The sequence below is a fragment of the Emydura macquarii genome, unplaced genomic scaffold (genome assembly GCF_026122565.2).
Source record: "Emydura macquarii macquarii isolate MOO-44397 ecotype Brisbane River unplaced genomic scaffold, CSIRO-AGI_Emac_v2 contig_2681, whole genome shotgun sequence".
In the NCBI taxonomy this organism is placed as follows: Eukaryota; Metazoa; Chordata; order Testudines; family Chelidae; genus Emydura; species Emydura macquarii.
The window spans coordinates 3,827,399-3,841,617 of NW_027132818.1; the positions used below are offsets into that span (position 1 = coordinate 3,827,399).

General features: G+C 40.4%; 1 protein-coding gene and 1 long non-coding RNA gene across 3 annotated transcripts in view; one reads left to right on the forward strand and one right to left on the reverse strand.

Annotated features, from left to right (window-relative positions):
* LOC137164681 (uncharacterized) overlaps positions 1-648 on the reverse strand; it is a 210,377-nt gene extending 209,729 nt beyond the window's left edge. Inside the window, exon 1 of the long non-coding RNA XR_010923157.1 lies at positions 519-648. This is a non-coding gene — a long non-coding RNA (uncharacterized lncRNA). The remainder of the gene's footprint in view (positions 1-518) is intronic.
* GRIK1 (glutamate ionotropic receptor kainate type subunit 1) overlaps positions 1-14,219 on the forward strand; it is a 204,089-nt gene that overhangs the window by 107,393 nt on the left and 82,477 nt on the right. For both annotated transcript variants that reach the window (XM_067565620.1, XM_067565622.1), the window contains exon 4: positions 1,810-1,991. In XM_067565620.1, the coding sequence (XP_067421721.1) occupies positions 1,810-1,991 (182 nt within the window). The remainder of the gene's footprint in view (positions 1-1,809; positions 1,992-14,219) is intronic.

The window sequence follows — 14,219 nt, forward strand, 5'->3', positions numbered from 1 at the left end:
ATAAGAGGAAACAGAGTGGTACTTTATATTGCAGTTTGCCTTGCATTAGTATAGCACTTAGACTAGAGAATCATTAAGCCAAGTAGGTTCAAACAAGGTAAATCAAATATATAACCCCTCACACTGACTTACTGAAGGGCTCATTTTCATAATTACTATTTGTTAGCTTCTCTTAATAGGTGTCTCTTGCTTTTATTCTATTCTTTTTAAAGACCATCACAGGGCACACCACTCACCACTAGTCTAGGGCCTCTTCCGGATCACTCAGGGGATTAGCCCCTGAGGTAGACACCCCCTTCAATGGTTTGCACACCATTACTCTGGCTCTCATTCTGGTCTGGAGCTCCATCCTCACTTCCAGATCCCCCATGTTTCCTTTGTGACTGAGCCCTCCATCTAGGTCACTCAACATTCCTTCTTCCAGGATGCAGGCCATCAGGAGTCTGAGGTAGTCTTCCCATTCCCAACCTCAGGTCTATGCCACACCTTCAGTGGCTAGCAGGGAAACCTGGACCCACCCTTTTCTCCAGGTTCCAATCTAGAGACTCTCATCTCAGCAGTTCTGGACTTCCTCAGTCTACTCCCATGACCTCTTCCCTCAGCTGTTTCCTACCACACTGGTTCCCCTTTTCTCCCTGGATGTACTAGCTCCAAGAACCCTCTTTTCAGGGAGGGACTACCATTTCTCCTCAGTAGCAGCCCCCATCTGTAGCCTGCTACCTGCACAGGTGATCATCTCTCTAATTAACTGCCTCCAACCTAAAGCTCTCCTGTTTGCAGCCTAATTAGCTGATTGGGCCCCACCTGGCCAAATTCAACTCTTGCATGGCCAGTGTGGAGCTCACCCCATCAGACCACTTTTACTTTCACTCAGCAGGAGTTCATCATGTTTTTTCTGGAAAATTCAGGTGCATGCATAATTAGAAACAGAAAGCAATGACACACTTAAAAATATTCCAGAGTTCTTTGAAGAGCAGGGACCTCCACTGAGCTAGGTAGTTAGTAAGCAGTGTACTCTATTTAGGTAGTTGTGGCAGATCCTCAACTGTGGTAAGCACAGCTCCACTGACTTCACTTAAACTGTACAGATTTACACCAGCTGAAGATCTGGTCCTAAATCAAAAGACCTGAGTTTTTAAGGCCCTGGAAATCAAGTTAGGCATGTACAGATAGCATTAGAAGGAGGTTGGTCTTGTGATTAAGGTGCAGAACTGGGTGTCAGGAGATGTTCACTGTATCACTCTTCCTGTGTGATGTTATACAAGACAACTTCACTATGCCTCAATTTCTTCAAAAAAGATAATGAATTATAATCCCCTACTTCAGAGGTAGTGCAAGGTACTCTGACATTAGAGTGATAAGCACCACAGAAATGCCTATACATAAATATTAGTAAATGCCACCCATCCTAATCTACTGGATTTTAAGTGAACTTAGATGGATATGCTGTCAACTGAACTTGTTTTATTATTTGCCCACCTTTGAAGTTACAAATGAACATCTACAAAAGGTTCACACAATTCGAGGTTTGCTTTGTTTAACAGTGATGTTTATGATTAGAGGCCAGAGAGAAAGAATTATATCTCAGAAAAATTCCAACCTATTAGTAGAGTTTATGTTTCCAAGGTAAATATGCCCATGAAGGGAAAACATAAGAAACCAGCAAGAAAGATAACAAATGAAAAGTTAACAGCTAACCTTTAGATGGGTGGCAGCTTGAACTATATTGGGAATATAGACTCCGTGTAAGTGGCAATAAATACTCATTCCACAGAACAGTCAACTGTATGATTGGTTGTCATTTTCTAGGTCTAATTCGCCTGCAAGAGCTCATCAAAGCCCCTTCTAGATATAACATTAAAATCAAAATCCGTCAGTTGCCCTCTGGGAATAAAGATGCCAGGCCTTTACTCAAGGAGATGAAGAAAGGCAAGGAGTTCTATGTGATATTTGATTGCTCACATGAAACAGCAGCAGAAATCCTTAAGCAGGTAAGAGGGGAAAAAATGCTAATTTCTCATTCTCAAAGATATCATGCCATCTGGTTTTCATTTGCTGGGAAACAATAAAACTGCATGCATGTGGATTAAGCTGTAGATCTGATGTCAGAGATAGTAGGTACAGAGCAACTCATATAAGCACAGAATACTCTGTTGAGTTTTACAGCACGTTGGAGCTGTGCAGTGCTACGTTTCTGATGAGAATTTGGGTTGCACCAATGAAGAAGATTTGCAACCATAGTCATAACTTTGGATCTGTTGTGGTGAAAGGAATGTTTCATTATTTTTAATATGTCTTGTTTCAATTTTTGTTAACCTGATGTCTAAATGTAAGGGCCATTTTCCAAGTGCCCAGTGACTTGCTTAAATCAAGTAATTCTCTCCATAAAATCTATTGGGTCAAATTAAGCTGAGTTACACCAGGATGCGTCTGAAGTAATTCCACTGAAGACAACAGAACAAATCTGGATTCACACCAGTGTAATGGGGCAAATTTGGCCCACTCACTGTAACTTGCCAAATTTCAAACTCTGAGCTGGAGAAAACAACCAGCGAAATTAGCATCAAAGAAAAGGTTCTTATTTACTGTTGTGTACTATGTATTTCTACAGCGCCACTGCTATAGATAGAGCTAAATATAAAGATTCCTGTCCCAAAGAGATTGCAATCTAATGCCCCAGTTCCTTAAAGACATATGCACCATCTTAAATTTATGTAGTGAGTTTACTTCAAAGGGACTACTCAGTGCATGAAGTTAAGTAGGTGTGTAAATCTTTGTGGAATTGAGGCCTTAGGCCCCAGTCCTGCAAGCTGATCAGCACAGGCAGACATCCAGTGACTTCAGTGAGGCGCTACATAGCCCCACATACATTGGCTTACAGGTTGAGGGCCTACCTCAGACATAATACAGCTGAGAGCCGGCAAGGGAGCCCCAGGAAGTCATGCAATTTGATTTATTTTTTGGTACACAGGTTGGTTGTTCTGAAGAGCAGGAATAGATGGCACAGGAATGAGTTTTGCAGTGGAAGGCTAAGCAAAAGAAGTCAGTTTCAAGGGATATGAAGGAAGTGACAAAGGTTACCTGGCACACAGGTAGAGGTGGGGAGTATTTCAAGCATAGTAGATTGTTTATGAAAAAATAACTACAGTCAAGAAAATGGGAGGAGCCAAAAGGTGCACTGTGGTGGGCTACACTGGCAAATCATAGCGTGCAGGGAGGAGACAAGTGATAGGATGCAGGCAGGAGAGATGCTCTGCAAAGAATTGAAAGTGAAAATAAGGAACATGAAGTGGACTGTGGAAATAGGGGCAAGTGAACAGGGGCAGCTAACTGGGGAGTTTTGTGAGGGAGTTCTCTAGGTGAAGAAGGAGCAACTACATGACCCTTGGTGTGAGTGTTGTCTGTAGTGTGTGTATTTGTGTTTGTGGTGTGCTTGACTGAAGTATATCATATGATCTGTTGTTTGGGGAACCATGTACTGATCTTAGTGGCCTTCTAGTCAAGGCTGAGAACTTCTTAATGAGGCTTTAACTCCCAAGCCCTTTAGCACCCATCAACCCTTAACCAGAAGGGTAGGGCTACTCAGGGAGAACCAGGGTTTAAAAAGCCCACTCCTAAGTGATCACGGTAAGCTAACGGGAGTTTCACAAGGGAATTGAGTGGGATAGTGGAGAGGTAGATACACTTCAACATTCTGTAAACTAAAGACAATAACACCCCTCTCCCCTGATAAAAACAAACAACAATAAAAGAAAGAGCTGCAGGAGTAAAAAGAGAATGCATGCAGAAGTCCAGCAACAGAATAGGGGCTATCCAGTTTATTGCACTGAATGCAACATGTATGATTACCTGCCCTATGGGTGGATGGCATATGTGTGCATTCGGTCCAAGGAGCTCCTGGCCCACAGAGCTGTGTACAGGCTTTGGAGACCAAGGTGGTTGAACTTCAGGAGCTAAGGGAGACAGAGAGGTACATAGATGAGACTTTCCAGGACACAGTAGACTGGTCCCACCCCCGGTCTCACAGACTCTGTGCTGTTGAGGAGGATGAAAGTCTCAGGAAAGGAAAACATCAAGCTGGAGCAGAGGGAAACTATCCCATAGTTGAGACCCTCCTTCCAGATGATGTCAAGGTATTCTCTTGCACTGAGGCTACCTGTCTGGGGGAGGGAACTCCAGTTATTAGGAAAAGACAGGTAATAGTAGTGGGGGGCTCTATCATTAGAAACATAGCTGGGTTTGCGATGACCAAGAGAACTGCATGGTGATTTGCCTGCTAGGTGCGAAGATTGTGGATCTCTCGAGACATCTAGACAGATTTATGTGTAGTACTGGGGAGGAGCTGGTGGTCATGGTATATGTAGGTACCAATGACATAGGGAAGGATAGGAGAGAGGTCAAATTTAGGCTGCTAGGTCAGAGATTGAAGTCCAGTGTCTGAAATGCTTCCAATTAGACAGGCAGAACTGCAGGGTCTCAATGCGTGGATGAGATGATGGTGTAGGGAGGAGGGGTTTAGATTTATTAAGAACTGGGGAACCTTTTGGGAAAGAGGGAATGGAACTGGATTTCTGGCACATAAAACTTGTAGAGCAGTTTTTAAACTAAAGGTTGAGGGAAAGCCAACAGGTGCGGAGGAACATGTGGTTCAGAGAGAGACATCCCTTAGGGGAGAATCTATTCATGGAGATTCTCTATATTCTAGTAAGGAGAAGAGGAAGGAAGAGGATAAAATATGGGTAGGATCTGAAGAGAAACAGTCAAATGAAAAAGAGTCCCCATTCAATTACATTATATAATGGAAGACAGCTAAAAAGTGACAATTTTTAAGTGCTTATATACGAATTCTAGAAGTCTAAATACTAAGATGGGTGAACCTGAGTGCCTTATATTAAATGAGGATATTGATATAGTAGACATTACAGAAACTTGATGGAATGAGGGTAATCAATAGGAAACAGTACTACCAGGCTACAAATATATTGGAAGGACAGACTAGGTAGTACTGGCACTATATGTGAAAGAAAGCATAGAGTCAAATGAAATAAAAATCTTAAATGAACCAAACTGTGCCATAGACTCTCTATGGATAGTAATTCCGTGCTTGAATATTAAGAATATAGCACTAGGGATATACTACTGACCACCTGATCAGGATGGTGATAGTGACTGTGAAATGCTCAGGGAGATTGGAGAGGCTATAAAAATAAAAAACTCAATAATAATGGGGGACTTCAGCTAGTCCCATATTGACTGAGCAAATGTAACCTCATTGACAGGAAGCAGAAATAAAGTTTCTTGACACCCTAAATGACTATTTCTTGGAGCAGCTAATCCTGGAGCCCACAAGAGGAGAGGCAATTCTTTATTTAACCCTAAATGGAGCATAGGATCTGGTCCAAGAGGTGAATATAGCTGAACCACTTGGTAATAGTGACCATAATGTAATAAAATTTAACATCCCTGGAGGGGGGATACCAAAGCAGTCCACTACAGTAGCATTTAATTTCAGAATAGGGAACCATATAAAAATGAGGAAGTTAGTTAAACAAAAATTAAAGGGTACAGTCCCAAAAGTGAAATCCCTGCAAGTTGCATGGAAACTTTTTAAAGACACCATAATAAGGGTTCAATTTAAATGTATATCCCCAAATTAAAAAAATATGGTAAGAGGACCAAAACAGTGCCACCGTGACTGAACAACAAGGCAAAAGAAGCAATTAGAGGCAAAAAGGCATCCTTTAAAATGTGGAAGTTAAATCCTATTGAGGAAAATAGAAAGGAGCATAAACTCTGGCAAGTGAAGTGTAAAAATATAATTAGGAAGGCCATAAAAGAATTTGAAGAACAGCTAGCCAAAGACTCAAAAAGTAACAGAAATTTGTTTTAAGTACATCAGAAGCAGGTGTACATCCTAAACAACCAGTGGGGCCACTGAATGATCAAGATGCTAAGGGAGTACTATAGGAAGATAAGGCTATTGCAGAGAAACTAAATTAATTCTTTGCAGTGGTCTTTATGGGTGAGAATGTGATGGAGATTCCCAAACCTGAGCCATTCTTTTTAGGTGACAAATCTGAGGAAGTATCCCAGACTGAGGTGTCAATAGAGGAGGTTTTGGAACAAATTGATAAATTAAATAGTAATAAGTCACCAGGACCAGATAGTATCCACTCAAGTGTTCTGAAGGAACCTCAAATGTGAAATTGCAGAACTAACAACTGGTATGTAACCTATCATTTAAATCAGCTTCTGTACCAGATGACTGGAGGATAGCTAATGTGATGCCAATTTTTTAAAATGACTCCAGAGGCGATCCCAGCAATTACAGGCTGGTAAGCCAAACTTCAGTACCAGGCAAATTGGTTGAAACTATAAAAAAGAATAGAATTATCAGATGAATCAGATCAGACTATATAGACGAATATGTTTTGCTGTGGAAGAGTCAACATGGTTTTTGTAAATGGAAATTATGCCCCACCAATCTACTAGAATTCTTTGAGGGGGTCAACAAACATGTGGACAAGGGTGCTCCAGTGGATATAGTACACTTAGATTTTCAGAAAGCCTTTGACAAGGTCACTCACCAAAGGCTCTTAAGCAAAGTAAGCTATCATGAGATAAAATGGAAGGTCCTCTCCTGGATCAGTAACTGGTTAAAAGTTAGAAAACAAAAGGTAGGAACATATGGTCAATTTTCAGAATGGAGAGAGGTAAATAGTGGTGTCCCCAGGAGTGTGTACTAGGACCAGTACTGTTCAACATATTCATAAATGACCTGGAAAAGGGGTAAACAGTGAGGTGGCAAAATTTGCAGATGATACAAAACTACTCAAAATAGTTAAGTCCAAAGCAGACTGTGAAGAGTTACAAAGGGATCTCACAAAACTGGGTGACTGGGCAACGAAATGGCTGATGAAATTCAATGTTGATGAATGCAAAGTAATGCACATTGGAAAACATATTCCCACCTATTCATATAAAATGATGGAGTCTAAATTAGCTGTTACCACTCAAGAAGGAGATCTTGTGTGTAGTCAATTCTGTGCACTCAATGTGCAGTGGCAGTCATAAAAGCTAGCAGAATGTTGGGAATTATTAGGAAAGGTATAGATAATAAGAGAGAAAATATTGTATTGCCTCTTTATAAATCCATGATACATGCACATCTTGAATACTGTGTGCAGATCTGGTTGCCCTATCTCAAAAAGACATATTGGAATTGGAAAAGGCACAGAAAAGGGCAACTAAATTGATTAGGGGTATGGAAAAACTTCCATATGTGGAGAGATTAATAAGACTGGGACTTTTCAACTTGGAAAAGAGACAGCTAAGGGGGGAATATGATGGAGGTCGACAAAATACTGACTGGTGTGGAGAAAGTAAATAAGAAAGTGTTATTTACTCATAACAAAAACTAGGGGTCACCAAATGAAATTAATAGGTAGCAAGTTTAAAATGAACAAAAGGAAATATTTCTTCACACAATGCACAGACAACCTGTGGAACTCTTTGTCAGACGATGTTGTGAAGGCCAAGACTATAACACAATTCAACCAACTAGATTAATTCATAGAGGCTAGGTGCCTCAATGGCTATTAGCCAGGATAGACAGGGATTGCTGCTTGCCAGAGGCTGGGAATGGCCAACGGGATGGATCACTTGATGATTATCTGTTCTATTCATTCCCTCTGAAGCACCTGGTATTGGCCACTGTCAGAAGATAGGCTACTGGGTTAAATGGACCATTGATCTGACCCCGTATAGCCGTTTTTATGTTCTTTTGAAAGAAACAGGGAACCGAGTAGGGATGTGTCATGGGTCAGAGCTGTGAGAAAGGAAGCAAGATATCATGTTGAATGGATTGGAGAGGGAAAAGATAAAAGGACATAGAGGATGTGGCTACTGTAGTCAAAGAAGTGATAATCAGGGTGTGGACCAAAGTTTTGGGTGTGGTAACAAAATAAAAGAAGTGGATTCTGAAGCTTTTGTAGAAGAAGAAATGGTGGTTATGAGACACTCTTGTTGTGGAATGCAGATGAAGGAAGAAGCAGCCTGTCAAAAGGCACTTGAAGCAGAGATGGAGATCTATAATTATGTTGGTCACTCATGATTGCAGGGTAGATCTGTACCTAAGGCATGATCTTTAATATTCTCAGTAGCCTTATTGGAAAGCCCTATATAATTTAATAGGGATGAAATTAAGTAATTAAACTGGGTTCTGCAGAAATTATTCTGAAAACCTATAAAACTTAATAGAGAACAATATCCTCCCTCTAGAGACTTTTTAAACCATCCAATAGAACTTGATAGCAAATATATAAATCTTATTTAATGCATATAAGATTTCCCATAAGAGCAGAAACCAAAGCCAAAATCATGTAGCAGCACTGAAGTAATCCCAATAGCCACAATTCTTTAGCTTTTTGCTATCCTTACAATAAGATAGTTGAGACTTCATAGCTTATACTGGAGGAGGCATGGATATTTATGGATTGTTGATGGAGGTAGGGTATTGCTAAAAGGATAGCGTTATATGTGGGGCATATGAATTATAAATGTTGCTTTTTAACTCTAAATCACCAGTCTTTCAAACAATTTTTAAAAATAACATCATCATAAAGTGTCACATTAAATTAATCTATGTACAAACCAAGGCCCTGCTCTTGCAATGCAGGAGACGAATTTTGACCAAAACATTGGGAGGACAAAGAGTTACTTGATGGGACAGACTTACCCCCTTCACTCTCTCCCCAATAAGCTGCAACATACATTTATAGCCCATGTTTACACCCACTGACCAATACAATGAAAGAGCTTGTATGTAAGAAAGAAAGTTTTATAAAGCAAACATAAAGATGCGTGTGTTCCCTGTTTGGGGATGCATGTTTGGCCTGTGTCCTGTCCCTCCCCGGGGACTCTAGGCATTCTCCACACCTGGGTATGCCACCCAATATCAAGGGTTCTATGTCCCCTCTTACTGATGTACCTTTTCTCTGTCCATTGGGAATGGGGCCAGCTGGAGTCTCTCCCCATCAGCATTGTATAAACTTTTGGGGAGGCAGCATGTTGGCAGAAAGAAGCTCATCCTTGCTCTCCAGTTCCCCCTGCTAGGGGAGAGTGGCACCTATCGAGCAGAGCTCTATTCCACATTGGGAGGAGCGAGTGTTGAGATTAGTCCCCCTTCCTCCCAAACCAGCCTGAATGTAAGAAGAAAAGTGGGAAGAAAAAGCATTTTTGTCTCCCTATCACCACTGCAGCTATGCTGTGCTACAGTGGGGTGACTGTTGACTACAATGAGGCCTGGTCTGCACTGCTGTGCTGGGTCGAAGGGAGATACACAAGCTACATACTGTAGAATGCATATCTCCCATAGACTTACTTATGCTTCCTTACCACCGTCCACACAGTGTTGCTCTTTTCTGGGGGGTGGAGTTACTGCGTTGAATGGATAGTACTTCCGGGATCGATTGAGTGGGTTTCCACTGCCCACTCAATAGATCCCACTGTGTCAATTTGTAGAGCCTGACACAGCAGAATCAGTGTAGACATACCCTCAGTCTCCACACAGGTGCAGTGTGCTCCTACTCAGTTCTGAGAGCAGAATCAGGCATATGCCTGCATCACAGATTGTTTTAAGGCTGGAATCTCTCTTTAACCAAAAATAAATAAATCAGAAATAAAGACCTTAAAACATGTATGTACAGAAATGTGTTTGTGTGTATAGTACAGCTAGGCCCATTGGATAAATAGGTCCCAACTGAAGCTTTGGGCAGTAAGAGGGGGTTTATTTACCCCCTCCCTTTAAAAAAAAATCCTTTTCCTTGAGTGGACTAATTGTCTCTAGCTTATTTTATGGCTCAAGCAAAATATAATTAAGTCATAATTCTTCCTTGTACAGTTAACAAGCACACAGCGAAAAACCAGGCAAATCAATAAACTAATTTAAACAAATTCTGACACCTATAACCTTCTGAGAAGTCTGTTCCCTGGGATCATCTTTTCTCTCTTATCTGCTGAGAAGAGCCCTTTTATAGTCCCTCACCAGTCAAACACAGTCTAGCTGTTCTGACTGTCTGGATGAGAATTACAGCTGCCCCCTGTCAGACTCCAAATCTGGGAAGAGTGGAAAACAGTTGTGACTCTAGCCCCTGCTAGTGATCTGCACCTTTTCTGTAGCTGCTTGAAATTTTCTCTAAGGCAAAAGAGGGGTAGAGAGTTACTAACTAGATCTAATTTCCAGCAGGAACGGTCAGCCCCCTAGACAGAACATTATATTTTCTTCTGATAGGGAAATGATACTTTGCTGTCATTCCAAATGCGGAGGAAAGATGATTATATGTTAGTCAATGAATCACAAGACAACATAGTATTTATCTCTAATATTCCTGCAAGGGAGTTTGTAACTTTCTAGAACTGGAGTGATTTGGCTGATGGAGTTTACAGATTCTAACACCTGTGTCAACAGATTTTGTGATCATCTTGAACCAAGTAATTCGGTTGACAGAGCTTACATGCTCCACAGCTCCATGATGTTCTTAAACTTTGAACCAATGGAACTTATAAACAAATCACACTGCACCATCTGAGTCTATAGTGTGGCATTTTCAAAGGGATCCAATAGCTCCTAACTTCCATAGGTCCTTTTGAAAATCTCTCAGGCTTTAAACCAGTGATTTGGCTGATAAAGTTTACAAACATGCAAGGCCTGTGTGACTCTGCTGACAAAGAGTCTGTAAAATCTGCTAGCAGAGTGTGTAATCTTCCTGATCTTGAACAAGGCTTACAAGCTTTTCTGCCATGGCTATGTTACAGTGGAGATTCTAAACTCCGTGTGGCTTTGGCAAAGTTCACAAAGACTGATGTAATACTGAGGGAGTTGAAATTTTGGCCAGGGACATCCAGGTAAATTCTTTTACTAAAAGAGACATAAAATCTTTAATGTCCATGCAAAATAAATTAAAAGTATATAGTGGGCTTTATGAAAAGAGGACTGTTTGACTGAGGAAAGTTCTGATTTTGTAGATATGTAAATATTACAGAGCTCAGTATTCCTTCATAACTGGTTGCAATTTTTAAACAGAAAGGTTATTTAATCAAAAATCATGGCTTTTGAAACTGTTGACTTTAAAAAAAGGTAGACATTTTTGTCAACATTTTAATAAAAAAAGTTATTGAAATGGTTATAAAAAAGTTTCACTTACTAAAATAGTGTCAATAAAATGTTTGAGGAAATTTGTTTCAAATATGAAAAATGGGTTTTATCTGAACCCCCCAAAAATGGAAACAATTTACACTTTTAAATTTTTCAGAATTATTTTATTTTTTGACTAACCCTACTTACTGGCCAACTCTTCTAAAGTTAAATACAACAGGAATCACATTAGGGAAGTTCTGTGTCCTGGATATATAAAAAGTCAGATTAGATGATCACGATAACCCCTTCTGGCCTTAGAATCTATGAATTAGCCCTTCCACTTACGTTTCCCAAAATATCCAAGACCCACTCTATCTGGTATAACAGCCTCTTTTTGTGTGTCATAATTTACCTACTGAAGTTTAGTTTTTAATATTACTTGCAATTTACTCTTTTGACTTAAGCATAGCTAATGAAATTTTTACTGCTAGACAAACACTTCTCTGACTGATTTTGTAGCTACTCCTTTTAAATTATCTCAGTTCCCCCCCCCACTTTTTTATTACGTTGTTTATGGAATGTGTATTTTGAATAAGATTGAGAAAACCCATAAAACATTTTATCAAGATTTCTATAGTCACTTCAGCTATGAGGTGGTCATAGCAGCAAAATAACTAATTCAGTTCTTACAGGAGTGTTAAAATTAAGTGCCACAGCAGTAAGCACTCTAAGTACTATAATAAATATGAAAAGATATTTCATTAAAATAAGCAAAGTATGCCATTTTAAAGAAACTTCCTTGGCTAACGTATCTCTAATTTTTATGGGCCTTAACCAGCTCACAATTTTTCCAGACTTCATGCTAGCACAAGACCCAGTAAGCCACATATAGTATGGCAGCTTCGTTAGCTCAACAGCCAGTTCAGAAGACTGGTTGTTGCATGGTGCAAGGACAAAATCCTGATCTGTGCTTAGCAGTGTACTAAGATATCATAAAATGAGCTCCACAGCTTCTCCTTAATGCTACTCAGTATTCTAGGACACATCTTCTCTCACCTGTTGGGGAGAAACACCTGCAGGTATTATTTTAACTCCCCTGTATGGCTCCAGTAGAAAGGGAGGTTGGGAGAAAAGGAGAATGGAACTCATACCTTTTAATTATTTTTAAGATAAAAACACCACCACTTTAATACTCAACCACCAGTCACTAGATGGTAGGGGGAGGAGGGTGGAAGTCTGGTCCCATTTGTCTAAGGCCTGGTCTCAGTGTAGATACACATAGGTCGATGGAATAATTCTTCTGAGGATCTAACTACTGCCTCTTGGAGAGGTGGATTAACAACATTGACAGAAGAATACCTTTTGTTGTGGGAATCGTCTACTCTATGGCACCAGCGTGGCACCACTGCCGTGTTGTAGCTGCATACCCTAAGTAGGGTATAGACATACCCTAAGTACTTTTGGCTTTACACCCACTCCTGTTGGAGGAATTCCCATGATTCAGTGGGGCTTTTTTCTTCTAGAGCACCATCTGGGCTTCGGAGCAAGGGGAAGAGATTTCAGATCAGTGATTCCCTTCTCTTTACTGAACTTAAAGAGATAGTTAATCAGGGAGACTTCCTTCTCTGGACACATGGCTCCTTTAAAATGTTTCCTCTAGCTAAATTACATCATTCAGCTGAGCCAAATCCTAACCCTGGATTTAAACCATCAGCCAAAACACTGGGCATGCTCAGTGCATCTTACCACATCCTTCACAAACACCTTAATGTCATATATCACTTGAATGGGATGGTTTAGGAAGCAATGTAAGACAGTATTAGATGGCTGTATCTATGTGCATGGTACCCATTGGAAAAGTAAGCACCTTCTGTGACTGGGTATGCTTGGTGCACTGAGGACTCTATACATCCAGCAGTCAGAGAGACAGAGAAAGATTGATTTGATCCCTTATAGGTTAAATTATCATTTGAGATATGAGGCTACACATATATAATTTGAAAAAAACCTGTATGTTGTGACAACTACCATCTTTGCTGACGATCATGAGATTGAACCAGAGACTTCCAGAACTAAGAATATTAGGCTATGGCTACACTGATGGCGGCAAAGTTGCCGCCGTCAGATCGATTTCTCTGGATCGATTGAGCAGTCAGTGAAGACACAGCGCAGAAGGGAAGCACAGCAGTCGACAGGAGTTACGCAAGCTACTTTGCGTAGCTTAAGTAACTCCTCTCGACTGCCGCTGAATCACCAGGTCAATGTAGACCAGGGCTTAGAGGTTAAAGGATCTTTATCTCATTATCAATTCTTGAGCCATCCAGCCCCTAGCCACAGAAATTAAAACTAGTTTTAAAAAAACAGTACCTGGAAAAACTGGTCACCTGTGGCACCCATTTAGTTAGAAAAGTCTAAAGCAGTACTTCAGAGCATTCAGAAAAGCCTCCTTTGATATTGTCTAAAAAACACAGTGGACTAAATGTAGTCTGGGTATAAGAATGTCGATTAATGGGAATCCATTAAAATTAATGGATTAATTTGTTCTTCTGATTCTGAACCACTCTTTGTCGGTTTAATATTACTGGCAATTATAATTACAACTCAGCAAAGCCTCATCTACCCTTTACGGTCACGTTTACCTATTGCACATAAAGCTGTTTTCCAACTGGAGACCATACTAATTTAACATTTTAAGTATTGCCAACGAAGGTCAATAGAATAATCTTGGCATTTTCAACACATAATCTCTGATATCTGGCCAGTGATCCTTCGCTTAAGAAGGGTTTTACCTAAAGAATAGATTTATACAGGACTGGTTGGCTCAGAGGATTAAAAAGGAGGGTGCAGTCTTTCATCTCGAGTTTACATGTTCAAATTAATCAGTGAGTAGCAAATGAAAATTGTTACCATTGCATAGTTGTTCAGAGGTGGACATGAAGTGGCCTCAGTCTAGTTTCTTGTGGGCAGAGGTATAGACCTTAGCCACTCACAATAATACTTGTGGTTCCCATTAACTTTGTCTTCCCTCTTGTTTGTTATGGTCACTTGCTCTGTCTTTCTCTTCAGGGCAGGGATCCTACCT